Below are 27,866 nucleotides of genomic sequence, written 5' to 3'. Positions count from 1 at the left end.
CATCTCAAATTATTCAAGATTAAGGTCATTGTCGGGTCGGGTATCGAATCAGGTTCGGGTCATTATTCGGTCGTGTCAGTTCGGTTATCGGTCATCTTTCGGTCGGGTATCGGCTAACATTGGGTTAAAATCGGTTATCGGTTTTTTCGTGTCAGATACAAGTCGGATTTCAGGTTACCCGTTTTACCAATATTTCGGGTCATGATCTGTTACGGGTTCGATCGATTCAGGTTGAATTTTCTGATCGGTTAGTTTTTGACAACTCTAGTCGTTATCCAGATGTGATACGGAGTAACTACTTGCGCCCATAAGTCTACAGAAAATTAGGCACATTTAGGACTAGGATACAAAATTAGGTACATCTGGGACTAGCATAGAAGTTGCGCAGCATGAAAGAAGCGACTACTACTTGACTACTTGTTGTATTGTATTTCTGGAAAATGGTTTCTACATTTTCTAGAGTACTTAATACTGTACTTCTATGAGACATTTTTGGAGACATTTCTGCCAGCGACTAATGTAAACAACAAGATATTTGTCGTTTTAAACATGCAAACACATTCCTATAAGCATTTCAACGTGAGTAAACAATCAAGTTAGTCTACCAATGCATTTTGGCCAAATCGTTAGAAATTAGGGCCTGTACGTATATGATAGGGTACAGATTCGAATCTCCTTTCCCTGTTTGTAAGTTTGTATTGCAAGTTTTCTAATAATAAGAACTAATTGCTCACCTTTGAAAGTTCGAAATAATCAGCTTTAAGCCTTTAACATGTCACACGTTCATATCTGTGTCCCAGTAACATAAATAACAATTGAAGTGAAAAAGAGTTACCCCACCTACCAATCCGAGGAAGTATAAATCAATATCTGATATGTATTTCAAGATACATATCACCCCACTAAACGACAAAATAGGCTAAAGGACAAAATCAATTTTTTTTGAAAATGGCATCTGTTTTTTAAAAATGGCATCGGTTTTGAAAAATGACATCCATTTTCCCAAAATGGCATATGTTTTTGAAAAATGGCATCTGTTCTTTGAAAATTGGCACCTGCTTTAATGTTTGTCTTATCCCTATTTTGTCGTTTAGTAGGGTGATATGTATGTTGAAATGCATATCAGATATTGGTCTCTCCGCCCTCTAGGCCTCTACCAATCTATCATATTACCATACCATACGAAGTACTTCGTACTACGTATTACATAAGCTTTTTATCTCCATTTTTTTTAACAAAACAATAAATCATGCACAACTACAAGCAACGTGGAGTTGAGTGTCATTTTCCTAGTAGAAGTTCAGTTTCTTTCAACCAGTCTAATCCATGATGAAAATGTTATGGGATCCTCTAATATTTTGCTTCCATTTAAGCTCTTTGCATATATTCTAAAACAAAATGTAGAGTTAAAGAAAAGCAATTAACCAAACAGCTCCTTCTCATCTGCTTCTTGTTTTACCATTTTCTTCAATCCCATAGAGTACTTTTAGGAATTTTTTAGCCAACAACTAAACTTATACTTCCATTTTTATAAACAATTATGTTACTTTTTAAGTTTTAACTTTCAGGGAAAAAAATTAAAAATATTTTTGCAAACAATTAACTTAATACATGCAGTTATACTTCCATTTTTGCAAACAAACAACGGAGTTACCTTTTATGTTAAACCTTTTGTGAACATTTAACTTATATTTCCATTTTCGTAAACAATTGTCTTTTATGTTTCAAATTTTACGTACCACTACCATTTTACAGAAAACATTAATTTTTTGTTTAGTGGGGCCACTTTCACATAAACAGTAATAAAAAATGGTAATAGATTAATAGTTCATAACAAAAACAAACAAAAAAAAGTAGTCGTTTACAAAAATGATTTTTAACAAAAATGTGTCATACATTTTCTTGCAAGTCCAGTGTCTTAATCTTTCAAACAACTCATGTCAAATATTTGTATATAATATGGTCAAACAGTCAAATTTATAGCATATGTCAAACACACAATTATATAACAAGTCTATTTGTTAAGCAATGTTAGGTGATTGATAGGAACTTTGAACTACAACCCCTAAGAATTTTCCTTAACACAATTCCTTTTGCATTACATACTCCCATTTTTGAGTCCTTCCCACACGTACAATTAGAAAAAACACTCATTTTTACCGCGTTTTTTCGTTAAGTTTTCAGGGGTGTTAGCTTTGATTTAGTCTATTCTTTTGTTCTTTCATCTCTTTAATTTTGATTTAAACTATATTTTGGGACGGAGAGAGTATTAAAATCAGAATGCAGCTTCATTTTTCGCCGAGTTTGAGGCATGTAACTGTTTTCCCTGGTAAAGGAGTCAGAGAATTCATGAAAGTAAAACCTGGTTCAAGACGGTTTTCTTATAGGATGGTGTTGTACTCCCTTCTGTTTTTCGTATTTTTGCTGCGTTTCGTTTTTGTGATGACTGCGGTTGATACAATTGATGGCCAAAGAAAATGTTCCTCTATAGGTAATTTTACATGTTCTTCCTTCTTCAAATCATGTTTTAGTTAGATTATTCTGCTTATTTTGTTTCTCATGTTTAGAATTAATAATATCTTACACATCCTTAATTACAAAGTTGATAGAAGTATATACAAAGTGATAGAAGTATAAAACTAATCTCGGGTTTCAACCATCAACTTAAGCTTTTGGTTGAGTACTTGAGTTGGTCATTTGTTATGGTATCAGAGTCAGCGTGATACAAAGGTCACGGGTTCAAATCCCGTCTACTCCTCCTTTCCGTGGAATATGGGATCAAATCCACACTTCAAGTATAAACCGATGATTTTGATTCCTTAACACAAAGTCTTTCATGATTATGTATATATTATGAACAAACAAGAATATATATATTAGTTGATGAAGATTTTGGTTACTCTTCAATTTCAGCGAAAAATACTTAAACAATAAACATGTTTTGAATGATTCAGGTTGCTTGGGAAAAAGGCTAGCTCCAAGGATGCTAGGAAGAACGTCTTCTTCAAGTGTAATATACTCAACTTTCTTTTGAAGAATTATGTATCCTTATCACTAATTGTGCAAGTTCATCCTAAGTTTTTGACAATTAATTAAAGAGTTAATCTTTAATTATCATCATCTTACTGCAGGTGCCAGAAGTCTTATATAAAGTATTCGAAGAACCAAGTAGTTTAGTAAACGAGAAAAATCCAGGACATGATATTCCTCAGTCATTAGAAGAGTTCATGGCAGATGTAAGAGAGACTAGACCAGATGCCAAAACGTTTGCACTCAAGCTTAAAACAATGGTTAGTTCATTAATTGCAAAACTCTAGTCAAAATTACGCGCATAATTTTAATTTCCTTTCAGAACATTCTGTCAAACGACCAACTCAACCAAAAGCTTAAGTTGATGGTTGAAGTGTGGGTGCTGCATAGGGCTCCTCATTGTTATAACTATTGAATTATGAAAACGTAAATACAGAAACTAGATTAGGACGAGATAATCTATGTCCTTAACATTAGGTTAAGTGCTAAATCTTGATTAATAATGTATAACCATATTACCAACCCAATACTAGCACATCAAGCCCAATGCTCCACTTGGCCCAACAACTCAACCCAACACATATTCAGGATGGATGAGATTTGAACACGTGACCTTTGTGTCACGCTACCTCATATACCATGTCAAAGGACCAACTCAATCAAAAACTTAAGTTGATGGTTGAAGCTCCAAGATTAGTTATATACTCTATCACATTCTGATTTACCATTAAATTTCATTGTTACAGGTGAACTATCTTGAGCAAAGGACACGAACAGCAAAGATTCAGGAATACTTATACCGGCATGTAGCATCTAGCAGCATTCCAAAACATCTCTATTGCTTAACATTAAGGCTAGCAAATGAACACAGCATGAATTCAGCTGCTAGAATTCAGCTTCCAAATCCTGAACAAGTCCCTTTTCTTGTTGACAATTCATTCTTCCACTTTGTTTTAGCCTCTGATAATGTTTTAGCAGCCTCAGTTGTTGCAAACTCTCTTGTTCGAAACTCTCTCCACCCTGAGAAAGTTGTTCTGCATATTATTACTGATAAAAAGACATTTGCACCTATGCAAGCTTGGTTTTCCTTGCACCCTTTGACACCTGCAGTAATTGAGGTGAAGTCATTGCATCAGTTTGATTGGATTAGTAAAGGGAAAGTTCCTGTTTTGGAGGCTATGGAGAAGGATCAAAAGGCTAGATCACAATTTAGAGGTGGTTCCCAAGCTATTGTGGCAAGTCATTCTGAAAGGCCTAATGTTATTGCTGCTAAGCTTCAAGCTATGAGCCCTAAATATAACTCTATCATGAATCACATCAGAATACATCTTCCAGAGGTATTTTCATTTTATTATATGTATCTCACGTGTCATTTAATTACCAATTTCCCCTGAGATGCACCTAGTAAAGTCAACCCCGAAATATTTCATCAATGCTTATCATCCGAACAAAGGTAGTATCGTATAACGTAGAATTTTATAAGGTACTCCCTCCATCTCTATTTGGTCTTCCTGGTTTTAATTTTTTGTCTCACAAAAAGATTTTAAACATGAAGAAAAAAAAGAGACGGAGGGAGTAGTTAATTATAACATTTTTAATAAGGTAGTTTTTTTGCAAAAAATCCTATTTTATAATGTAGTTTTTGACAAATTTGCCTCTTTTTTTTTGTATAGGGAACTGGCTTTTCCTGCCTAATTGCTTTTCTTTATTTCCTTCTTCACCTGACCTTCAATATTTATGTTTATTGTTCTTTGTTTTCATGGTTTTCAGTTGTTTCCGAGCCTGAAAAAAGTTGTCTTCCTCGATGATGATATCGTGATACAAACTGATTTGTCACCCTTATGGGACATTGATATGGATGGAAAGGCCAATGGAGCAGTACAAACATGCAGTGGAGATGATAAATTTGTAATGTCTAAAAGACTCAAGAACTATTTGAACTTCACTCATCCTTTGATAGCCAATAGCTTCCACCCAGAGGAATGTGCTTGGGCTTATGGCATGAACATCTTTGATTTAGAGGCTTGGAGAAACTCTGACATTACTCAGACCTACTATCACTGGCTCCAACTGGTAAATATATCAATTTTTTAACTTGTTAAAGAGCTTGTTCTTCTGAGCTTTATTTGGCTGAACTGAACTGAACTGAACTGAATGAAACTGCAATTAAGTACAAAAGAACAGGGCCTAACTTGTTATTTTCATAAGATTTGCTATTATTAATTGATCATACAATATGATATGTTTTATGCAGAACTTGGAGTCAGACCTAAGTTTATGGCAGCTAGGCACATTACCACCAGGACTAATAGCATTCCATGGTCAAGTTCATGTCATTGATCCATTCTGGCATATGTTGGGTCTCGGATACCAAGAAAATACTAGTCTTGCAGATGCTGAAAATGCTGGTGTTGTTCATTTTAATGGGAGGGCAAAACCTTGGCTTGATATAGCTTTTCCACAACTCAGGCCATTATGGGCTAAATATATTGACTTTTCAGATAAATTTATCAAGGGTTGTCATATTACAGAAACTTGATAATTGATTTCCAAGGAAAATGAAGTGAATATTCTTGTACATGAACTAGAAAGGAGCCATACAGAATGAGGAGGCAGAACAAGAAAGAAGTTTTTATGTACTTAAAAGACAAGTCTCCTTAGGTTAGGAGATTTTTTTTTTGATTTTTTTTTGTGTATTCTCTCTTGTATTCTTTCACTTGATAATATACTAATAATTTTGATGCATTATTCAAACAAAATGATTGAAATCACATTCATAATCAAACATAAAGAGTATACACTACTATATTGGAGTAACTCGATCAATTAATTAACTGATTTTCTTCCTGTAACTTTGGAAACTAAGTCCTTCAAAAATTTAGCAGATTTGGTGATGGGTGAAGTAACTGCCATGAGATTGTACAAAACATTCTCAACTTCAGAAATCGAAGGCCGGGATTTGAATCTTGAAACCACCTTCAATTGATTTCCTTCACCTTCTTCTTCAACAAACACCTCCCATTTCTGTCCACTGACAACTCCATCTCTAACATACTTGAAAACAACTCCTTTTCTCTTGCTCAAAAGCCCTCTAACTTCTAATCCTAGGAATGCATAAAGTACATCAAAAGAGCCTATAAAACCACTCAAATCACCAAAACTGTCTTCTTCCTCAAATGTCCATTTGGGGTTAAACAACACCAAAGGGGTTGGGTACAAACTGTCACTAACTAACTTCATAACTGCCAACTGTGATGAATTTGGCGCCAAAAAAACAGCCACATCAGCAGAATTCAAAACTCTGTTATCAACTGACATAGCACTAGTAAGGTCAATGTGCTGAATTAAACCAGATGGGAGAGCTTCAAAAGCATTCACCCCACTAACCATTGAAGATGAATTAGGCCAAATGAGTAAAATTTTAACCGGAAACCCTCGTCTCTTGATTTGAAGGTCCGCAAAAATGTCGAAAGCAAGCTGTGATAGTGATTCAGGGGAGTCATCAATCAATGGGATTCCAACCCGGAATCTGGGATGTTGAAGCTTCTTGATTTTTCCGGTGAGTTTGGGGTTGTTTAGCGGCTTCTGTAAGGCGGCGGAGAGGCTAGTTTTGGCTTGGAGGATAGCATGTACTTTTGAAGTTGGGGGTGAAGGAGAAGTGGTGTTAGAAACTGAACAATGAATAGGGAGAAGTTGCTGTTTTGGTATGTTGAGAGGTTTTCTGGGCAAAAATGACTGTAATGAAATATGAAGAGGGTGTTTTGAAAAAGAAGGAAGAAATTGAGATTGGATTTTTGATCGTGAAAATGGAAGAGAATGAGAGTAGGTTAATGTTGTTGTACTGGTTTGAATATGGAGTTTGAGAAGATTGGAAGCCATTGGAATTTCTTTTCAGAGGTTGCAAAAATGTTGATATAAAAGGATAAGGTGGAAATCTCTCCTTAGCCTTATATTTTAATCTTGATTTTTTTGGGCCATTTTATACAAGTAATAAATATGTGCATTAATAGATTTTTTGGACTAAAAGAAATCTGCCAAGTTATAGCCCATGATGCATCTTTTAAGGAGAAAATAAAGGTCCTTCCCTTGTCAAACAAAACCTTTATTTAGGGACTAGACAAAGTCGAATAGTTACATTATTCTAACCTCTCATAAATAAATTACAAAAGGTCTTGCGCGCACAAGGTGTACAATAAATTTATTATACACCAAGATAACTTTAACCTTTTTTTTTGTAACTTTAACCTAGTTTTGATTAACTTTTATATTAGTAAAAAAAAATTTGATAGATAAATATTTTAAAGGGTTAAATGATTAATTTTATACATTATTAGTTATTTTGAAGAAATAAGTTTTACTAAAATAAAAAAATTTATCACTGGAAAATAGATAACTTTTACATATAAATGCTTAACTTTTAAGCATTTTGAGTTAACTTTTACTCCGGTGTACAATATTTATTGTACACCCATTGTAAATAAGAATTTGTGAATAAACTACACAAATTATAAGGTACACCCGGTTGTATGTAGTTCTACATGCAATCTGGTTAAAAGCACATTTTTTACGGCTTAAAAGCACATTTACATACTTAAAAAGCACATTAACGATTTAACGATTTAAAAGTACATATATTTTTCATTTCCTTTTACTTGCAAAACTTTGCTTTTCATATTTAACAATGTAATTTAAAACTGTAAAAAGTGCTTTTAATTTGTAAATATGTGCTTTTAAACTATAAAAAAATATGCTTTTGAGGGGTTAAAAATATAAAATGAACTGGTTGCACGTAGAACTACGTGCAACCAGGTGTACCTTCTACCAATTGAATAAATTATACTATGTTTTTTTTTTGTATGAATGAGTTATAAAGGCAATATAAATTACAAATGGAGGGAAGGAAATTCGAATCTGAGACCTATCGTACACTAAATTACTAGGCCAAGACTTTATACTCCCTATGCTTGGTATATGAATATGAGTATATGACACAATTTTACTCAAAAACTACCTTGTATTTATATAGTTGACACATTCCCATTCTAAATTCTAGTAATGCTATAATGTAATGATAATATCAAATTATCAATACTAATTACTCAATTCCTTTCATAACTTTTTTCATGTATAGAATATGTTATTCACCGTGGATGTCAACTAACTTAATTGGTTAAAGTTCACATGAATTATATTTAAGACAGTGATATTGAATTGCTTCTATTTGTTACCGGACTAATCCTTTTTCTTGGTTTGGTATTTTGGGTGTGAAAACTTGGAGTTAAGATCCATGCCTACATTGTACATAATTTTCAGGTGCAAGCCTTCTAAACAGAGAAATTGCTAATCAATGTCTTTGATTCGCAAAATTAGTAAATCAAGTGATATTTTTGTAATTAAGTAAATCAAGTGATATTTTTGTAATTAAGTTGAAAACATATACAACCTGAATTATACACTATATTATTTTCTTTTGTTGTATATTTAAACAACAGATTGTATATTTTCATTTTAATTACGAAAATTTCACTTTATAGGATAGTTCGTCAGTTAAGGAGACTGACTAGGTGGTCGTCTTCTTCTAAGCTTCTAACAGTCTTTTTTTTTTTGTGCGAATGAGCGCTTCTAACAGTATATATTTTTTTTGTGAATGAGCCACAAAGGCAATATAAGTTACAAATGGGGACGGAGATTTCGAACTTGAGACCTAGCGTACACAGGCCCTCAGTCTTAACCAATAGTCCAAGACATCATTGGTTCTAACAGTATATTAGTACTGGAGTTAGGGGTATTCAAAAATAGATCCGAACCGGATAAATGGACCGACGGACCCAAGAGAACTGATCCTCGGGCTCTAGTCTGGTCCGGCCCGTATCGATTTTTCCTTACAAAAATATAAATATAAACCATCTACAAAGTTAATTTCTCCCTTATATGTTGGAAAGATACTTACAATATGATTCTTCATTAAATATGTTGAAAAGATACCTACAAATCCTACAATATGAGATGTTTGTTTTATCTTTTGTTTTTTTTTTCTTTTTCTTTTTGCCATATTTGGTAGAATTTTTTTTTAAAAAAAAAACAAGAAATAAGCTTGTGGTCAGTCCAGTCTGTATTTGGACCGACTTTCCGGGCCGGTTCGGGTCCAATCTAAACATAACTTTTCCAATTTGGCGGTGAAAGCGAAGCTTGACTTTTATTAGGACCAACAAAGTGACCTCGCCCTGATTATCCAACCATTTCAAACTTTTCCCCAAAATATTTACCTAATTTTAACCCGTATCAAATTGAAGCCGACTCGACAACTTACATGATTTCTTTTGGAAAAACGTTAGGCCGATAGCCCGATATATTATTCCAAATAAAGTTCCGCCAAAGTTCCTACTATCTACGTATAAGCATAACTTTGTTTAACTAATCCGCTATGTTATTTGTTCTTTAAATTTATTGTTTTTACTGATTATAAGTTATTTACTTTTAAAAACTAATTTTACTCAATATTTTATTTAGATTAAGAGAAATAGAGAATTAGGTGTAACTTATTAACAATGTTAAAATGACTTGACGGGAAACACAAGTGAATCTGGACAATCATTCACCAAAATATGAGTTAGATCCGAATTTACATGATTCAAACTACCTGATTACCCCTTTGTAATTTATATTGGCACCAGTTTCAAGGACCCAACTATGGACAATCTATGGTTTGAGTGTAAATAAGAACCCACTCTTGAGAGTGGCTTGAGCGAGTACACTGTACACCCAACAACAAAAACTATATTGTTAGGTGCAAAGACATAACGAAACAATGTTAACCATTTATGTGACTTAGAGTTGTCAAAAACTGACCCGATCAGAAAACCCCACCTGGACCGATCGAACTCGTGACCGACCATGATCCGAAATTACGGTAAAACAGGTAACCCGACACCCGACCCGAAAAAACCGATAATCGATTTTAACCCGATGTTGTAACACCCGAATTCGAACCCGACACCCGACCCGAAGATGACCGATAACCGAACTAACCCGACCGAACAAGGACCCGAACCTGATTCGTTACCCGACCCAATGTCAACCCGAAACCGATTGTAACTCGATGTAACCTGATATTGACCCGACATGTGACAACCCGCTACCCGATTTACCCGACCTGTTGATGACCCGACTTATCATTGACACGACCAAATATTAACTTCAACGATAAATCTATTTTAATTATTTATTACTAGATACTGAAAAATTAAAACGCGAGAAAATTAAAACGTGCTGAACAACTTAACTTTTTTATATAAATAAACAAAAGTTAAGTAAAAGTTGCTTTGTTTTTAGGACAAATTGTTTTTTTACCACCTATAAAAATCGAAAAACTGTTTTTTACCACCTAAAAAATTAAAACTTGTATTTTACCACCTACAAATAAATTAAAACTTGTTTTTTACCACCTACAAGAGAAAAATTAGATAAATCGATCATTTATGTATGACTATCTAATTCAACTTTCCTCCAATTTTTTACACTACCTATATGATTTTCCTTAAGTCTTTCACCCTTCTTGCTTTACTTTCAATAAATTTTATCGATTTTGTGAATTAATGGTGGTGAAAAATTATGCAAATTCATGAAATATAAGTAAGTTGGGGAAGTGAAGAGAGTAAAATACATGAAATCGTGGAAGAATAGAACATATAAGAAGTATTACCGTTATTGTCCCCCCCTACATAATATTTTAATACATTTTTCCATTTATCAGGTGGTAAAAAACAAGTTTTAAATTTTTTTTAGGTGGTAAAATATAAGTTTTAGTTTTTTAGGTGGTAAAAAACATTTTTTCGATTTTTTTAGGTGGTAAAAAACAATTTATCCTTGTTTTTACAATAATTTCGAGTTATTTTTTGCAATTTGGATGAAATGAAAGGTAAGAATTGAATCTAACATCCTACCTGACAGTCTTTCTCTTTGTCTGCGTGACCTATGTCAATGTGCCCAACAACGAGAAAAACGGTTACACTATCACACATGAGACTAGCATTAGCTCGAGACCCACTCACTTACCCCTCATTCCAAAAATGAAATTCGAGTTGCAGGAGTAAATATTTTTCACCTTCACATTTTGACATGACCAAATCGATCATTGGTTCGTAATCATATTCACTTTATATATGTATTGACTAGACAAATACACGCGATTATTTGGTCTATATAAATTTAACTCTAAAATAAGTTAAACAACATTTTTTGCAATATAAAATAATTAAAATGTATAGGTTAATTATTAGACTCGAGTTTGACCCGTCTCCGAGAGTGACCCGACCTGAATTTTATCTGATCTGATTATTAACCGATCCAAACCAAGACCCGAACCCGAAAAAAACCGTGTTGCAAACCGACTTAAACCCGACCCGATAAGACCAGAATCCGAAATTACCTGCTACCAACCGACTTAAACTCGACCCGATAAGACCCGAACCCAAAATCAAACCTGACCGAAATGTGACCCGATTCGAACCCGACCCGAACTGAACCCGGGATAGGAAAAAACTCGACCTGAAATCGACCCGACAGTACTCGAACTCAACCCGGATAAATATTGACCCGATACGACCAGACCTGATTATGACCCGAGACCCGACCCAAACTTGACCCGATGACCCGTTTTGGACAAACTCGTGACATAAAACAAGAGATGACGCATCAAACGGGTCCAAGTGAAATGTTACGCACAATATGACTTTTCAGTTTTCACAAAAGAAGGTTCTTGCACTTGTACATTTACGCGTGATTGCTTATCATTTGCCGCTATTTCAACATAGTCATGTCCTAAATAATAAATAAAATGGAGCTTTTGAATGGTGATGATCAATGAATCATCACACTAGGCTTTTTAGTAAACCTACCCCCATTATTCAATCACCTTTAAATCACACACAAAAAATGCACAACGCATGTATAAACTCCTTTATTATATGACGTTACGCTTCTTCATGCATTGACTTTCTGTTACAATATCAAGTTCACTCCTCCCTCCGTCCCGGAATACACGTATCGGTTTGACTTTTTGCACTATTCACATAATGCACTTTGACCCTATTTTATTTCTAGTATATAAAAACAAAAGTTAGCACATAATATATTGTTGGCTTTATCTAAACATATATTTTCAAAATATTAATATTTCATAAGTTTTTATAATATGTAGTTAAATATATTGGTGGTCAAAGTTATGCATTGGCAAGCGTGTCGACTCGAACCGGTGCGTGTATTCCGAGACGGAGGGAGTATTTTGCATACAAACAACTAGTCAAATAAGCTAAATACAAACTAGTCAAATAAGTTAAATAAACAAGTCGGACACAGATACCCAAAGAATGGGGAGAAATCAACTGTCTGATAAATGAAGAAGAAAGCTTTGCTCAAGTTTCATAGAAAATGAACATTATTAGTCGATGTCCAAAAAAAAAATTAAAAAAAATTTGAACATTAATTTCCAAGGAAGCAAGTCGATGTGACATTGCAATTTCTTGTTCTTCCAGCAACCTTAATATACATACAGTCGCTTCTTACATCCAAACAAATGAGACCTATGTAATTAAACTTGAGACTATAATAGTCAACCAAAGAACCGATTTACAGATGGGGTTAAAACAGGACAACATAACTAATTCAGACATTTGTACAATTTCATTTCAACCACCAGAAGCAGAGCATTTTCATTGAAGTTCCACTTTAAACATACACATTCCACATCCTATCAAATGTAGTTAGTAGACTTCAGCACAAGATTAGTGCATAGTCAAATGGAAAATTGACAATTGACCCCGAAAAGAAAAGAGAAAAAAAGAGAGAGAGGGGAAAATCATGAAGTGATTAATAGTAATTCTGAACAAAGGACTAATGACATATCCCAGTTAAGCCACTGGTGGACGAAGCACGTGATCCTGAGATGTATCGACAGAAGCTGGAGGCATGAACTGCCACATTGCAACTCCCGGGTATCCCATAAAGGGCACCAACTTGCCACCTGGAGCTTGAGTTGGTGGTGCAAAAGCAGCTGGGATAGCAGTTGGGGTTGGGAGGTAACTTGGCTGCGTGTTCACAGTCTTCAATTGCTGCTCTAGCTTATCCTTCTCGGCTTTCAGCCTTTGCTTCTCATCACGGAGCTCATTCTTCTCAGTCTGAGCAAGACAGAAAACAAACTTAGGCTCTGTTCTATTCGACTTATATTCAGACAATTAGTTCAGATAAGTTCAGATAATATAAGTTCAGCAAAAATAAGTTCAGTTGTTGCATTGTTTAAGAAAAGTTCAGATAAGTCCAGATAATATAAGTTCAGTCAAAATAAATCCAATAGAACGGAGCCTTAGACAAGTTTTCCACATAAATCTTGAAAAGAACACTATGAACATCTGCAGAAGTTTTGTGTTGCAAGAAAAATACTCTAGTGGCTAAATAATGGTAGTCAACACAGACCTTCAATTCCTTAATCTTCTCCTGTAAATTCGAATTCGAGTCCTTCAACTTTTGAGCCTCACTCCTTAACTGAGTCACCATTCGAACAGCATCACTCAAAATGGCTGCCTTGTCGGTCTTGGGAGTTCTACCAGGTTCCAATATAGAACCTAATTCCATGAACCTATGCATGGATTTAGTATGTTATTTCACATACAAATGCAAACTAGACTAATATAATTAGTCTAGTTTTAGAAAGTAACAAGAATACATAGTTGTATTGTATCTCTAACCAGCAGAAACTGGAAAATCTAACATAACCTACATAGGTGAAAGGAAAGAGAACTAACTTGTCATTAAGTCGGTCCCTGCGTGCCTTCTCCCTGCAAGCTTTGGAGCTAGATGGAGCACATGATTCAGATCTCCCCCTACAATGCGTAAAAAGCAAGCTTAGGACTCGGGAACAGGATATGATGAAGAACTTCGTTAATAACTCACTACAACAACATTCCCTTGGTACATAAAATAATGAGTTCATAGGGAAAACAAATTGAATACACTATACAGGGCAAGCAATATACTCTGTATTTTGTACATGTATAACTTTATATCACTCAAGCCCTACCTCAATAAGGAATTTGATACTCAGTTTATTATTATCCTACTATTTTTAATGCCTCGCAAATCAACAAAGCCATAATCTCTCACAGCCCAAGGACAAAGGTTCTGCTAGTTTAATCCATCCATTATCACCAACTTAGCGCTTTTTGTATAGTGTTCCTAGTCAATCAACTCTATTGAACTATATTTCAACATAATCAGTAACTGCAGAAAATCAATCAAAGAAATCCAAGGATTGCTAAATCTACAAAACACGAAGGAGAATTGAAAGCATACCTCTTTTTTGAGTTGTTCTCCTTGGGGCCCTCTGAATCACCATAAGTCCCATCTATTTCCGCACTGAGAAAAACAAGGTAAACAAGCATAAGAGCTCTTAATAAGAAGACAAAAATATATTACAGAGCAAAATAACAAGAATACTTCATAAAAATATTGAAAAGTTGTGCATTAACCAATATCAATGTTGTCATGTTTTCATAGACCACCACAAAAACGTTCTTATTACACTTGAACTCAGCATTCTAAATAAAACAAGGTAAAAATTCATCCCAATACCGAAGCACAACTTGTCCCAAATAGATCATTTTCACCTTGAAGTACAATGGAATCCCGCATCATTACTACATAGTCCAAATCAAAGTAATAACTAGGATGGAGATATTACAGCCATGTTCCTGAACGATTCAGAGTACAGGGACAATTTAGACGCCGTAATTCTGCACCCTACATCTCTACTATGATCTACTCCGTACTAAACCATTCAGTATTATATTAAATTCAGAGATAGTGTCTAATGTATTATCACTTCAAAATTGAACAAGAGGTGGCAACAAGTTAAATGAGGAACCAGAAATTCACTTGTAAGAATGAACTATTCCACTAATAAAAAGAACATCATCACTTCATCAGGCTTCCTATATTCAATAATGTTCAGTACAATCAATATCACTGAATTCATTGAAGTTCAATAGAATCAAATCATCATCAAGACTGACATTTACCTTAGGAACGTTGCAAACTGAACAAAAGTTATTGGAAAAACCAGGAATGATTAAAACAAAGTAACAAACCCTAGTTCCAAATTCTATCAGATTCCAGGAGAAGAAAGGCGAACCAAAAAATTCAACAAAAGAGCATAATTCTACAAACTCAAATAAAAATTAAATCCCAAATAATTCATCCAAAATCAATAAATTGGCAATTTTCAAATTTCCAAAATTTTCAATTTTTAGCCACACAATTCAGCAAAATCATCAAGTGGGGTCAAAATTGAAAACCCTAGCCTCAAAAAAATTCACAAGAAAATCCCCAAACAATTAAATACGAAGAACCCAAATGAAAGAGGAAACAGAGGGAATACCTGACATTAAATGGAACATTCAAAGCCTGCTGCAATGGACAATTATTGAAGGCAGAAGTAGGAGCAGCGAAATTGCAATCAGGAACAGAGATCTGAATTTCATCAATATAAGAGTAATCATAGAGCCAATTAGGGTTTTCTTGCGACACCATTTCCGGTCAGTTGCCGGCAAATTCCGGGAAAAAGGGGGGTCGGAATTTCCCGGCGGGATAGGAGAGAGAAAGAGAAGGTTTTCGGGGTAGGGTAGAGAGAGAAAGCGGTGGTTTTTTTTTATTTTAATTATTTAGGGGGGTTATTTGATAATAATAATTGTTTTTGTAGTTAATAATAATCAATAATAAAATTGGAAGTGTAAAAAAAAGGGGATGAGAATCAGAGAGTGTTGATAAAATGAGTAAAAATTTGGGGGAATTTAATTTTTGGATTCGAAGAAAGAAGCATCAACAACAGCCAATAATCACTATCTTTAAAAGGTGGAACTTTCCTTCTTTGGCTCTTCGAAGTGTGAGCGTGTTTTCCTCAAGTCCATGGGCTTCGTAGCCCAACCTCCCTTTTTGTCTATTTACACTTTTGTAATTTTAAATAGTAACTATATGCGTATTACAGTAACTATGTGTTTTAAAGAGTTACTATGTGCTTTGAAGAGTTTTAATGCGATTTGTGTCTAGCCCACTTTATATACGTTTTAAACTTTTTTATTTTTTAAAATTTCAGATCTACATTCTGTTCATTCTCTTTCATTTTCTCTCTTCATTTTCTCTCTATGCTTTTCAAAATTTAGCCCAAATTTCTAGGTTTTGTTCGATTTTTTTCGTAATTATCTTATAATTCTTATGATTGGATCTCTTTGATGAGGAAAAATTGGAGGAAGTAGTAGATCAAGAAGGAGGTTCGTCGTTGCCGAAATCGAATCGAAGAATTTGCGCTCGCCTACAAATCTTCGCAAGAATTTTTAGAGATCACATCTCGGTTTGTTGTTTTTTAAAGAATTTTAAGTCTATTTTTATTTAAAATTGAAAATATTTGTTGTTTTGAAGAAATTAATGTTTGTGTTTTACCGAAGTATCGTTTTCACTTCGCGAATTCGATCAGTGACTTCACGATTTTAAATAGTAACTATATGAGTAATACAGTAACTATATGGTTTAAAGAGGTACTATGTAATTTTAATGGTTACTATATGTGTACAATAGTTACTATATTATTTTAATGGTTACTATATGTGTACAACAGTTACTATATATGTACAATAGTTATTATTTTGTTGAGTGATTCGAAATGTTTGTTGTTTTGTTGAAATTAGGGTTAGTGTTTCACATAGTTAGTATATAAATGATATAGTCACCTTTAATTTATGTTGCGAATTAGTGTTTTTAATAGTCACTGGAATGTTCGTTGTGTTTATGTTAGTAGTATTTTTTAGAGTAACTATACTTTTTTTAAAGTTACTATAACTTTAAAACAGTAACTATGTGTTTAAAATAGTCACTATATTTTTAGAAAGTTATTATAAGTTTAAAATAGTAATTATGTGTTTAAGATAGTTATTATGTTATGAACAATTTATAGTGACTTTTTGATAAATAATAGTTACTATACGATTACATTATGTACTATGTTATTTAGAGTATGTATTTGTCCGCTTCTTAGATAGTGACTATATGATTATAATGGTTACTATATGTGTTCAATAGTTACTATATTTTAATAATAATCACTATATGTTTTATATAGTTACTATATGGTTTATATAGTTACTATATATTTGATATTTGTATAAGAAAATAATACGAAGTATCAATCACATGTTATTCCAGGTCCTAAAGTTGCATTATTAGTGACGAATCTCCAAAAATACTTTACAATATCATTTGTATAAGAAGAAATAATGCCTTAAATTTAGAAAAAAGAGACAAAGGCTGTGAACTTTAAGAATTGATGCAGCAAAGCACAAGAGGTAGAAATAGTGTTTGTTGTTTGGGTGAAATTAGGGTGTAACGCCCCGACTTCTAAACACCATTAATTAGGTTAATTATCTTTAATTTGCAGCGGAAACCCTAATTTAGTCGGAGCGTCACTTGCCGTATTTCCCTCGTGGAAAATCCAAGGCGACATAACCTTTTTCAATTACTAAATAAACTTTAACAATAAATACTTTTAGCATTTGGTTAATATTAGTATTAAAATTTAACTCAAATCATGAGATCAAACTTAGAGTTTAATTAATACATCCCTTTATTACTAATGACATAATTGTCTCTACTAAACATCGATCGTGAATTTGATGGTTGCATCCTCACTCTAAGGCATCCCATGATCTTCTTCGTACCTAAAACAAAAGCAACATCGTGAGCCGAGGCCCAGTAACATACTACCCTAACAGCGTAAACTCATTTCAATTCGTTTTATTTACTTTGCAATCAGGGAGAATAGAACATAGTAAAACATTTTCATAAATGCAATAAAACATCATTTATAATTTGAAACTTTGATAGTTCCCATTATCTTTCTTAAAATCTTCTTTTTGCTTGGTAACTGACAAGTTAGCCTTGCGGGACGTCTCCCACCTTGCGATAGTCCTCAAGGAGCACTCTCCCTTGTTGGACATACGCCCGTACCTAAATAGTTTCTCTTTTAGCTTGCGGTAACCCTCAAGGAACACTCTCCCTTGTTGGGTGTCCCGCGGTACGGCGGTACGTGCACGACCTAGAAATAGTAACCCCACTAACTGCCAGAACCGGTTACACTTTTATTTATCATGTTTCGTATCTTATTCGTAACTCATAAACATCATTCTTATAAAATCATTCACAAACACATTTAAATATCATCATTCATAAAACACACTTATAAACATATTTCATATCCCACAATCCTATAAAAACATATCATTATAAACATATTTCATAATCTCATAAAACACATTTTATAAGGGGATTATGGGTGTTAGCAATAGATGTTACCTCAACCGTAGTTTATATTCCCTGTTCGATGGATCGTTCTTCCTGAGCTCCGAGTTTGATTTCTTTCACAATATTAAATCATTCAATTAGTTATTAAACGATTAATACTTTAAAATTAATACTTTATATTAAGTTTATAAATAATTGAATTTACGAATTATAATTTCATAGTGTTAACGAAAATGTTATTTTTAATCAAAAATTTCAATCTAAATTCATATTCCATAAATCGATTTTATACGAATATCATTTAAACCAAAACTCTGTCGAAATATATAATAATATTATCATTAAGAATTTATTTAATTGAAATGTTTAAGTAACCGTTTTATTTTTACAAGATAATTAGATTGGTAAATAATTGGGCAAAATAACAAACTCACTTTGGAAATTTGGGCCAAGGGAATTGGGCCTCTGCTTAAGAAATAAAGGAAAACAAAGTTCCAAATGGAACTTGTTTCCCGTAAGGCGCAGAGGAGCCGCGAAGGAACAGGGGACGGACGAAGAGGAAGGGCAGAGAGAAGGGAGGTGGCGACTGAAGCCTGGGCGGCACGGTGGCGCTAAAGCGCGCCGGTGATGGTGATTGCGGTGCGGCGGAACAAAAAGGAAGGGGACGAGGGTGGTCGAGTAAAACAGGGGAAAACAGGGGATTTGTGCGGTGCTGCGGTGGTTCCGGGGGTGTCTGAGGTGGCTCGACGATGAGGGTGGGAGCGGGGATTTATTTAGGAGGTGTGAGCGGCCGGAAGTGGTGGTGGCTGCGTGGCTGGGCAGTGTGGCAGAGGCGAAGAACGAGGGAGGCAGAGGTGTGCGAACAGGGGAGGGATGTGGGGGTGTTTGCGGTGGCCACAAGGTGGCGTTGGTGGTTGTTTTGGCTTGAATTTCCAGTCTAATTAAGAGGCTATTTATAGCAATAAGGGGTGTCCATTGATGTATGCAGTGAGCTCATGTTCAAGTTTTTGAATTGACAAATGTAAAGAAGAGATCAAGAGTGTAGTGACTAAGGCTTTGCATTACTGATAAGTGTCCACCTTCATTGATGACTCAGGCAAGATGAAAAGTAGTGGTGACATTTGGAAAGCAAACTTTGACTTCCATGGCAAAAGTGGCGTGAAGGAGAAGGAGGAGGGAGGAAGAAAGAAACTGATTTTTGGTTTCTCAAAAAAAAAAAGGGTACTTTGGTAATTGCAAACTATTAGGAAAATTTCTGAATTTTACTCCTCTAATTGAACTTAAATCAAAAATAATTACAACCTTTAATAAAATAAAAAAAAATTATGAAATCAAAATAATAATATTCTTACCATTAAAATATTTAAATTTCCAAGTCAAAGTAGTTAAATTGAAAGTCAAAAAGTAAGATTTAAAACGGTTTTGCGCTAATAAACATAATTAATCGAGTTTTAAAAATTCGGGGTATTACATCCTTACCCCCTTAGAAAAAGTTTCGTCCTCGAAACTTGAAAATTTGGTTATATAAAATGATTGTTGAAAGTTGAAAACATTTGAATAAAAGTGCGATATTTTATTTAAAACCAAGATCTCACAATTTCATTCCAATTCCGACATTGTCTAGCCTTCATTCCGCCATCTTCTTTAATGACTCCGCTTCAACTCAAGACCTAGAATCGAAGAGTAAAGAATACAAAAGGGGCAAAATTATATGTTGGTCTTAATCGTCATTAAGGTCAATTATATTCCGCCATCGTCTTTTGTATCTTTACTTTACTTCATAAAATAGGATCGAGGAGCAAAGAAAAAAAAAAAAAAAGGGCAAACTTGTTAGCGTAGACTAGGCTCCCAATTTTCTTTGTGAGATCCCGTTTGAAATTTTATTTTATTTTATTTTATTTTATTTTTCTACCAAAAGTAGTAATGTTTTTAATATAATTCTGAAGATAGATATAATGACAATAAATATTTACCTAACAATTATAATAGTCAAATAATTTGTAAAAGTCATTTGTTATAATAATCTCGTATTCTGAGCTCAGGAGAACTTCCATCGAAGACGACTTTCATACGTAACGATTAGTTATTACTAATACAATCATGTCAGTATAAACATAATCCATAAAGCATATCTTAAACACATAATTCTTTAATTGAAAATTTCATACATAAGCATAACATTCATATAACTAATGTTGGTAATACATCTTAGTTTGATACTTGATTAGCGCATATTACTTTCAAAATTTCCATCATTCAGTTTAGACTATATATATTTTTTTTATTTTTTTTTTTTTTTTTCTAGATGTTTGATCACGCGTTTTCAAAAGATCATTCATTCTTTACTCCATACTAGCGAAGTCGTCATTGTCATTTGCGTCATCGTCTTTTCCTTGTATTAAAAACACTCTTCCATTCGAAGTTTCTCCACGTGGGGGATTACGGTTGAAATTTGTAGTGCCACCATTTCCTTTGTTTTCATCGTTTCTCCTATCACCTTGCTCTCGATGTATTTGCGGACAATCTCTGATTTGGTGATCTTTGCTACCACATTTGAAACAATCTCGCGTACCAATTCGACATTCTTTCTCAGTATGGTTCCATCTTCCACACTTGGCGCATCCACGATTCTTGTTGAAGTTTTGGTTTCCGTTATTCCCTCCTTGATAGCTGACATTGACATTTTGTTTCTTATTGTTCGGTTGATTTTCTTCGAAGCTCCCTTTTCGTTTTCCATATGTTTCTTCTCGAAGCTTGATAATTCTTTCGACGTTAATTGCTCGATCGTACAACTCTTGAAAGTGGAAATTCTAGAACTCGAAAGACGATCACGGATCTCAATGCTTAATCCTCCTTCAAATCGATTCATCCTTTGCCTATCAGTAGTCACCAAGTCAGGGGCAAATCGAGCAAGCTCATTGAATTTCACTGCATATTCTAGAACATTCTTCTTTCCTTGACTCAATTTGATAAATTCCGATTCCATTTGCAGTTGCAGAGAATAGGGATAAAATTGTTCCCGCATAGCTTCCGTCAGTTTTTCCCAACCAAAACCAGGCTCATTTTGGATTCCTTTAACACTTTTCCACCACAGGTTGGCTTGTCCTTTCAAGTAAAAGACAGCATAGTTGACCTTCCATTTCTCGGGGCATTGAGTTGCATCAAATAACTTCTCCATATCGCTAATCCATTCCTCAAATTCAGTAGGGTCTGGCTTGCCATCATAAGTAGGGGGTTTATGAGAAGCGAACTTCTTGAACATGTTGGAGCATTCCTCTTGCTCTGACCTTGGCTTTTGACGATTTCCTTGCAGAAGTTCCGACATTATCAATCTCATTAAATCCATTCGATTATCGCTTGTTTCTCCTGGAGTGTCCCCGAAAATGGGATCCTTGCGCAATTCTTCAATTCTTTCTTGCATTCCTCCCAGCGCTAATGCAGATTTGTGATTACCATTGCCATCGTTAACATCGTTATCGTTTCTAGTGCCGTCAATAGGAATATTTCCGCTTGAAGTCATCGCCGATCTGATCGCAAGGATACAACACTTCAGATAATCTTTTCTTCTTGAAATTAGACTAAGAAATTCTGCAAATCATAATAAGGAAAACATTCCCGTTGCGTTCCCCGTCCTATCACTCACACTCATTTCATTTTAACTTAGCATGATTTTAACATATTCTTTTTACTCATTCCTTAAAATTCTTGCTTAAAACCTAATAAATTTTATTTCGTGCAAAACCCGTAAAGTTTAGCACTTATGGTCGCAGAACCTTGGCTCTGATACCAAAGTGTAACGCCCCGACTTCTAAACACCATTAATTAGGTTAATTATCTTTAATTTGCAGCGGAAACCCTAATTTAGTCGGAGCGTCACTTGCCGTATTTCCCTCGTGGAAAATCCAAGGCGACATAACCTTTTTCAATTACTAAATAAACTTTAACAATAGCATTTGGTTAATATTAGTATTAAAATTTAACTCAAATCATGAGATCAAACTTAGAGTTTAATTAATACATCCCTTTATTACTAATGACATAATTGTCTCTACTAAACATCGATCGTGAATTTGATGGTTGCATCCTCACTCTAAGGCATCCCATGATCTTCTTCGTACCTAAAACAAAAGCAACATCGTGAGCCGAGGCCCAGTAACATACTACCCTAACAGCGTAAACTCATTTCAATTCGTTTTATTTACTTTGCAATCAGGGAGAATAGAACATAGTAAAATCATAAATGCAATAAAACATCATTTATAATTTGAAACTTTGATAGTTCCCATTATCTTTCTTAAAATCTTCTTTTTGCTTGGTAACTGACAAGTTAGCCTTGCGGGACGTCTCCCACCTTGCGATAGTCCTCAAGGAGCACTCTCCCTTGTTGGACATACGCCCGTACCTAAATAGTTTCTCTTTTAGCTTGCGGTAACCCTCAAGGAGCACTCTCCCTTGTTGGGTGTCCCGCGGTACGGCGGTACGTGCACGACCTAGAAATAGTAACCCCACTAACTGCCAGAACCGGTTACACTTTTATTTATCATGTTTCGTATCTTATTCGTAACTCATAAACATCATTCTTATAAAATCATTCACAAACACATTTAAATATCATCATTCATAAAACACACTTATAAACATATTTCATATCCCACAATCCTATAAAAACATATCATTATAAACATATTTCATAATCTCATAAAACACATTTTATAAGGGGATTATGGGTGTTAGCAATAGATGTTACCTCAACCGTAGTTTATATTCCCTGTTCGATGGATCGTTCTTCCTGAGCTCCGAGTTTGATTTCTTTCACAATATTAAATCATTCAATTAGTTATTAAACGATTAATACTTTAAAATTAATACTTTATATTAAGTTTATAAATAATTGAATTTACAAATTATAATTTCATAGTGTTAACGAAAATGTTATTTTTAATCAAAAATTTCAATCTAAATTCATATTCCATAAATCGATTTTATACGAATATCATTTAAACCAAAACTCTGTCGAAATATATAATAATATTATCATTAAGAATTTATTTAATTGAAATGTTTAAGTAACCGTTTTATTTTTACAAGATAATTAGATTGGTAAATAATTGGGCAAAATAACAAACTCACTTTGGAAATTTGGGCCAAGGGAATTGGGCCTCTGCTTAAGAAATAAAGGAAAACAAAGTTCCAAATGGAACTTGTTTCCCGTAAGGCGCAGAGGAGCCGCGAAGGAACAGGGGACGGACGAAGAGGAAGGGCAGAGAGAAGGGAGGTGGCGACTGAAGCCTGGGCGGCACGGTGGCGCTAAAGCGCGCCGGTGATGGTGATTGCGGTGCGGCGGAACAAAAAGGAAGGGGACGAGGGTGGTCGAGTAAAACAGGGGAAAACAGGGGATTTGTGCGGTGCTGCGGTGGTTCCGGGGGTGTCTGAGGTGGCTCGACGATGAGGGTGGGAGCGGGGATTTATTTAGGAGGTGTGAGCGGCCGGAAGTGGTGGTGGCTGCGTGGCTGGGCAGTGTGGCAGAGGCGAAGAACGAGGGAGGCAGAGGTGTGCGAACAGGGGAGGGATGTGGGGGTGTTTGCGGTGGCCACAAGGTGGCGTTGGTGGTTGTTTTGGCTTGAATTTCCAGTCTAATTAAGAGGCTATTTATAGCAATAAGGGGTGTCCATTGATGTATGCAGTGAGCTCATGTTCAAGTTTTTGAATTGACAAATGTAAAGAAGAGATCAAGAGTGTAGTGACTAAGGCTTTGCATTACTGATAAGTGTCCACCTTCATTGATGACTCAGGCAAGATGAAAAGTAGTGGTGACATTTGGAAAGCAAACTTTGACTTCCATGGCAAAAGTGGCGTGAAGGAGAAGGAGGAGGGAGGAAGAAAGAAACTGATTTTTGGTTTCTCAAAAAAAAAAAAGGGTACTTTGGTAATTGCAAACTATTAGGAAAATTTCTGAATTTTACTCCTCTAATTGAACTTAAATCAAAAATAATTACAACCTTTAATAAAATAAAAAAAAATTATGAAATCAAAATAATAATATTCTTACCATTAAAATATTTAAATTTCCAAGTCAAAGTAGTTAAATTGAAAGTCAAAAAGTAAGATTTAAAACGGTTTTGCGCTAATAAACATAATTAATCGAGTTTTAAAAATTCGGGGTATTACATAGGGTTAGTGTTTCATATAGTTAGTATATAAATGATATAGTTACCTTTAATTTATGTTGCGAAATAATGTCTTTAATAGTCATTGGAATATTCATTGTGTTTATGTTAGTAGTAGTTTTTAGAGTAACTATATTTTTTTAAAAGTTACTATAACTTTAAAACAGTAACTATGTGTTTAAAATAGTTACTATATTTTTTAGAAAGTTATTATATATTTAAAACAATAACTATGTGTTTAAGACAGTTACTATGTTAAGAACAGTTTATAGTGACTTTTTGATAAACAATAGTTACTATACAATTACATTATGTAATACTTCCTCCGTCTTTTAATACTCGCAACGTTTGGACTTTTGCCACTATTCCTATAATCTACTTTGACTATTCGTAGTGTTTTTATATAAGATAAAACATAGTCATATGGGATCTTGTTAGAATCGTCTCAATGTGTATTTTTAAAATATCAACTTTTTTATAATTTTTGCATAAAGAGAATTGAAGATATAAATGATCAAAGTTGTGCATTGGCATGCGTGAAATTAACAAACGTTGCGAGTATTAAAAGACGGAGGAAGTATGTTATTTCGAGTATAAGATAGTGACTATATGATTATAATGGTTACTATATTTGTACAATAGTTACTATATTATAATAATAGTCACTATGTGTTAAGCTAGTTGTTGTGTGATTATAATGGTTGCTATATGTGTACAATAGTTACTATATTATTATATTAGTTACTATATGTTTGAAATATGTACTATGTTTATTTTATCATGATGTGTTACCATATGTTTATTTTCTTCAATAGTTACTATATTATTTATATAGTTACTATATGTTTGAAATAGATATTATGTTTATTTTATCATGACTTGTTACCATATGTTTATTTTCTTTAATAGTTATTGTACGTTTTATATAGTTACTATATTTTTGAAATAGGTACTATGTTAGTTTATTATGTTATGTGCATGTTTTTATGTTATTCTATATTTTTAATGATATAGTTACTGTATTGTGGATAGAGTTACTATATTATTATCACATCAACTATGTCTGCAACTCTGTGACTAAATGACCATCAATAATATTTATAGGTATTATATCTTGTATTATAGTAACTATATGTTTGGTATAGTTTTTTATGTATATTATAATGTTCTTTTCATGTTCTTTGTTGTCTTCTATGTTATTAGTAATAAGAGTTACCATGTTATGATCACAACAACTATATGATCATAACAATAACTATATCTACAACCTTACTCGTATATGACTATCATTAATATTAAGAGTTACTATATCATGTATAATAGCAACTATATATTTTTAATAGTTATTATCTTATCATTATGTTCTTTTTATGATCTTTCTTTGTACTCCATGTTATTATTAATAAAAGTGACTATATTATTTTGACAGTAACTATATGACTATAACAATAACAATAACTATATATGCAATTCTGCAAGTATTTTACCATCGTTAATTGTAAGAGTTACTATATGATGCATAATAGAAACTACACGTTTTACATAGTTACTATGTTATTTTTTCATATTTAAATGTTAAATTATTAACTTAGTTTAAATATCATTGATTCAGAAATACAAAGATGATGCACCCAGAATTGAAATCGTGCAAAGAATAAATTCTGCAAGGAAAACAAAAGCAGGAGGAGAAGAAGAAAATCCTGACAACAATGGAAACCAAGAACGTGGTAGAGGAAGGACATGATGTGTTGGTGGAAAAAAGAGACGTGGTCCATGTGGACGTGTCGATTAGTATTTTTTAGTTCCAAAAACATTTGAGTTTAACATGGTTTATTTAATAGATGCAAAGAATTAGAATGTCGTAGCTAAAACAACTAACCAAGTAGTTAATGTTTTCTTTATTATTGTTCAAGAGTTATAATTACTGTTACTTTTGATATAGTTACTCTTTTATATTTCAGTAATTATGTGATATATAATAGAAAAAATTATTATATGACCTCTAAACCATCTATATCATATTGTTTATTTTTATAATATAGTAATTTTTTTACAGCTAAAGTTATTTTTCTATATAATATAGTTAATCTTTGGATAGAATAATTGTTCTCATCGAAATTACTATATTATTATTATTATTTATTTCATAGTTACTATTCTGAAAATATAGTTACTTTACAGAACCTATAGTTTCTATAATTTACTCTTTTTGTCTACAAGAATGAATATATAGTAGTAATTGTTTTACAGTTAAAATTACTTTTCTATATAATATAGTTACTCTTTGGATATAATAGTTATTCTTATCATTATTATGTTCATAGTTATTATTCTGGAGATATAGTTACTTTACAGAACCTACAGTTTCTATAATTTACTCACTGTTAAAATTACCTAATTACCCTGGTCCATGGTAATCTTATGGTGGACCGGGTCCCTGCAAGTGGAATTGTTTTTTTTACTTATATTTTCTTTTCTTTTTTTACGAATGAGTTAGAAGGACGGTACAAATTTTAAATGGAGAGGCAGAATTAGAACCTACACATAATGACAAAATACATAATACCCATGTTCTCTGTTTGTAACACTAAGGCACGGCATTATTGGTTCAAAATATCTTGCACGCACTAGGTATTCAATTAATTTTGTTGTATTCGGGCGAACATTTACCTAGTTTTTGGTTACTTTTACAGTTTTACTCCCTCCGTCACTTTTTATTCTTTACGCATTCCATTTAGAGTGTCTTATTTTTTTCTTTATATTGAGAATCTTTCCTTTTATATAATCACATAAATGTCTCAATATTCTGTCAAAAATTGTCCCCCAACGTTTATTTTAACCAATACTCCGTATAATTTTGGGGGCATTTAATCTCTCACACTTTTCCCGATGTCATATTTTGGAGAAAAGTGAAAACATTATAAAAAAAATAAAAATAAAAACGTAAGTTGCATTGTTTAAATAATAAAAAAAAAAAGAATCTCAATCCACGTTAATTAGTTGTTAAATCGCGAGCATAATACCAAACGTAAAGAACAAAAAGGGGACAGAGTGAGTATCATTTTTTGATTAACTTTTATATTATAATTTTCTTTTTTTATGGACTTAAGGGGGAGTTAAGCTAATAAATGGGGTCTAACCTTTTGAACTTTTCACCGTTTAGGACCTATACCTTTTTTTTTCACCGTTTGGGACCTCATTTCCCTTTTCCGGCCAAATTTAACTAGAGTACATTAAAAGGTTAGGTCATTGGGTTAAAAGGTTAAAGTAAATCAAAAGTTTGAGAACTAACCTTTTCGTTTTTTCACCTTTCAGGACCTGAACTTT

At 33.6% G+C, this 27,866-nt stretch overlaps 3 protein-coding genes and 2 long non-coding RNA genes across 5 annotated transcripts; 1 reads left to right on the top strand and 4 right to left on the bottom strand.

The window, feature by feature from the left end:
- The first annotated feature begins 2,029 nt into the window (after positions 1-2,029).
- LOC110802238 (probable galacturonosyltransferase 12) lies at positions 2,030-5,570 on the top strand. The gene is made up of 6 exons (XM_022007677.2): positions 2,030-2,491; positions 2,955-3,010; positions 3,132-3,290; positions 3,777-4,367; positions 4,801-5,103; positions 5,285-5,570. Exons 1-6 carry the CDS (start codon positions 2,281-2,283, stop codon positions 5,567-5,569), a joined length of 1,605 nt encoding a protein of 534 aa, XP_021863369.1. The 5' UTR covers positions 2,030-2,280; the 3' UTR covers position 5,570.
- A 184-nt stretch (positions 5,571-5,754) lies between these two features.
- Positions 5,755-7,017, bottom strand: LOC110802239 (uncharacterized). The gene has a single exon (XM_022007679.2). The coding sequence runs from the start codon at positions 6,907-6,909 to the stop codon at positions 5,857-5,859; it is 1,053 nt and encodes a 350-aa protein (XP_021863371.1). The 5' UTR covers positions 6,910-7,017; the 3' UTR covers positions 5,755-5,856.
- Positions 7,018-12,709: 5,692 nt separating this feature from the next.
- Positions 12,710-15,893, bottom strand: LOC110802245 (transcription factor ILR3). The gene is made up of 5 exons (XM_022007688.2): positions 15,461-15,893; positions 14,377-14,439; positions 13,830-13,907; positions 13,501-13,663; positions 12,710-13,205 (listed from the first exon to the last, which is right to left on the bottom strand). Exons 1-5 carry the CDS (start codon positions 15,610-15,612, stop codon positions 12,939-12,941), a joined length of 723 nt encoding a protein of 240 aa, XP_021863380.1. The 5' UTR covers positions 15,613-15,893; the 3' UTR covers positions 12,710-12,938.
- A 1,562-nt stretch (positions 15,894-17,455) lies between these two features.
- On the bottom strand, positions 17,456-19,282 carry LOC130460090 (uncharacterized). The gene is made up of 3 exons (XR_008920004.1): positions 18,807-19,282; positions 18,424-18,485; positions 17,456-17,789 (listed from the first exon to the last, which is right to left on the bottom strand). It is a non-coding gene; the product is annotated as an uncharacterized lncRNA (long non-coding RNA).
- A 3,085-nt stretch (positions 19,283-22,367) lies between these two features.
- Positions 22,368-23,978, bottom strand: LOC130460027 (uncharacterized). Its single transcript, XR_008919844.1, has 3 exons — positions 23,503-23,978; positions 23,120-23,181; positions 22,368-22,490 (listed from the first exon to the last, which is right to left on the bottom strand). It is a non-coding gene; the product is annotated as an uncharacterized lncRNA (long non-coding RNA).
- Between the last annotated feature and the right edge of the window lie 3,888 nt (positions 23,979-27,866).

This window comes from Spinacia oleracea, chromosome 4 (assembly GCF_020520425.1).
Source record: "Spinacia oleracea cultivar Varoflay chromosome 4, BTI_SOV_V1, whole genome shotgun sequence".
Lineage (NCBI taxonomy): Eukaryota > Viridiplantae > Streptophyta > Magnoliopsida > Caryophyllales > Amaranthaceae > Spinacia > Spinacia oleracea.
The sequence above is the reverse complement of the archived record's forward strand: the minus strand, read 5'-3'. Positions and strand labels throughout refer to the sequence as shown.

Excerpts from the sequence above, each read along its gene's own strand:
- LOC110802238 (XM_022007677.2), top strand. The coding sequence starts at position 2,281 with ATGCAGCTTCATTTTTCGCCGAGTTTGAGGCATGTAACTGTTTTCCCT. Across the intron at positions 2,492-2,954 it reads AAGAAAATGTTCCTCTATAG|GTTGCTTGGGAAAAAGGCTA; the intron begins GTAATTTTACAT and ends TGAATGATTCAG. Across the intron at positions 3,011-3,131 it reads GAAGAACGTCTTCTTCAAGT|GTGCCAGAAGTCTTATATAA; the intron begins GTAATATACTCA and ends ATCTTACTGCAG.
- LOC110802239 (XM_022007679.2), bottom strand. The coding sequence starts at position 6,909 with ATGGCTTCCAATCTTCTCAAACTCCATATTCAAACCAGTACAACAACA.
- LOC110802245 (XM_022007688.2), bottom strand. The coding sequence starts at position 15,612 with ATGGTGTCGCAAGAAAACCCTAATTGGCTCTATGATTACTCTTATATT. Across the intron at positions 13,664-13,829 it reads AGGGACCGACTTAATGACAA|GTTCATGGAATTAGGTTCTA; the intron begins GTTAGTTCTCTT and ends ATCCATGCATAG. Across the intron at positions 13,206-13,500 it reads AGAAGATTAAGGAATTGAAG|ACTGAGAAGAATGAGCTCCG; the intron begins GTCTGTGTTGAC and ends TGTCTTGCTCAG.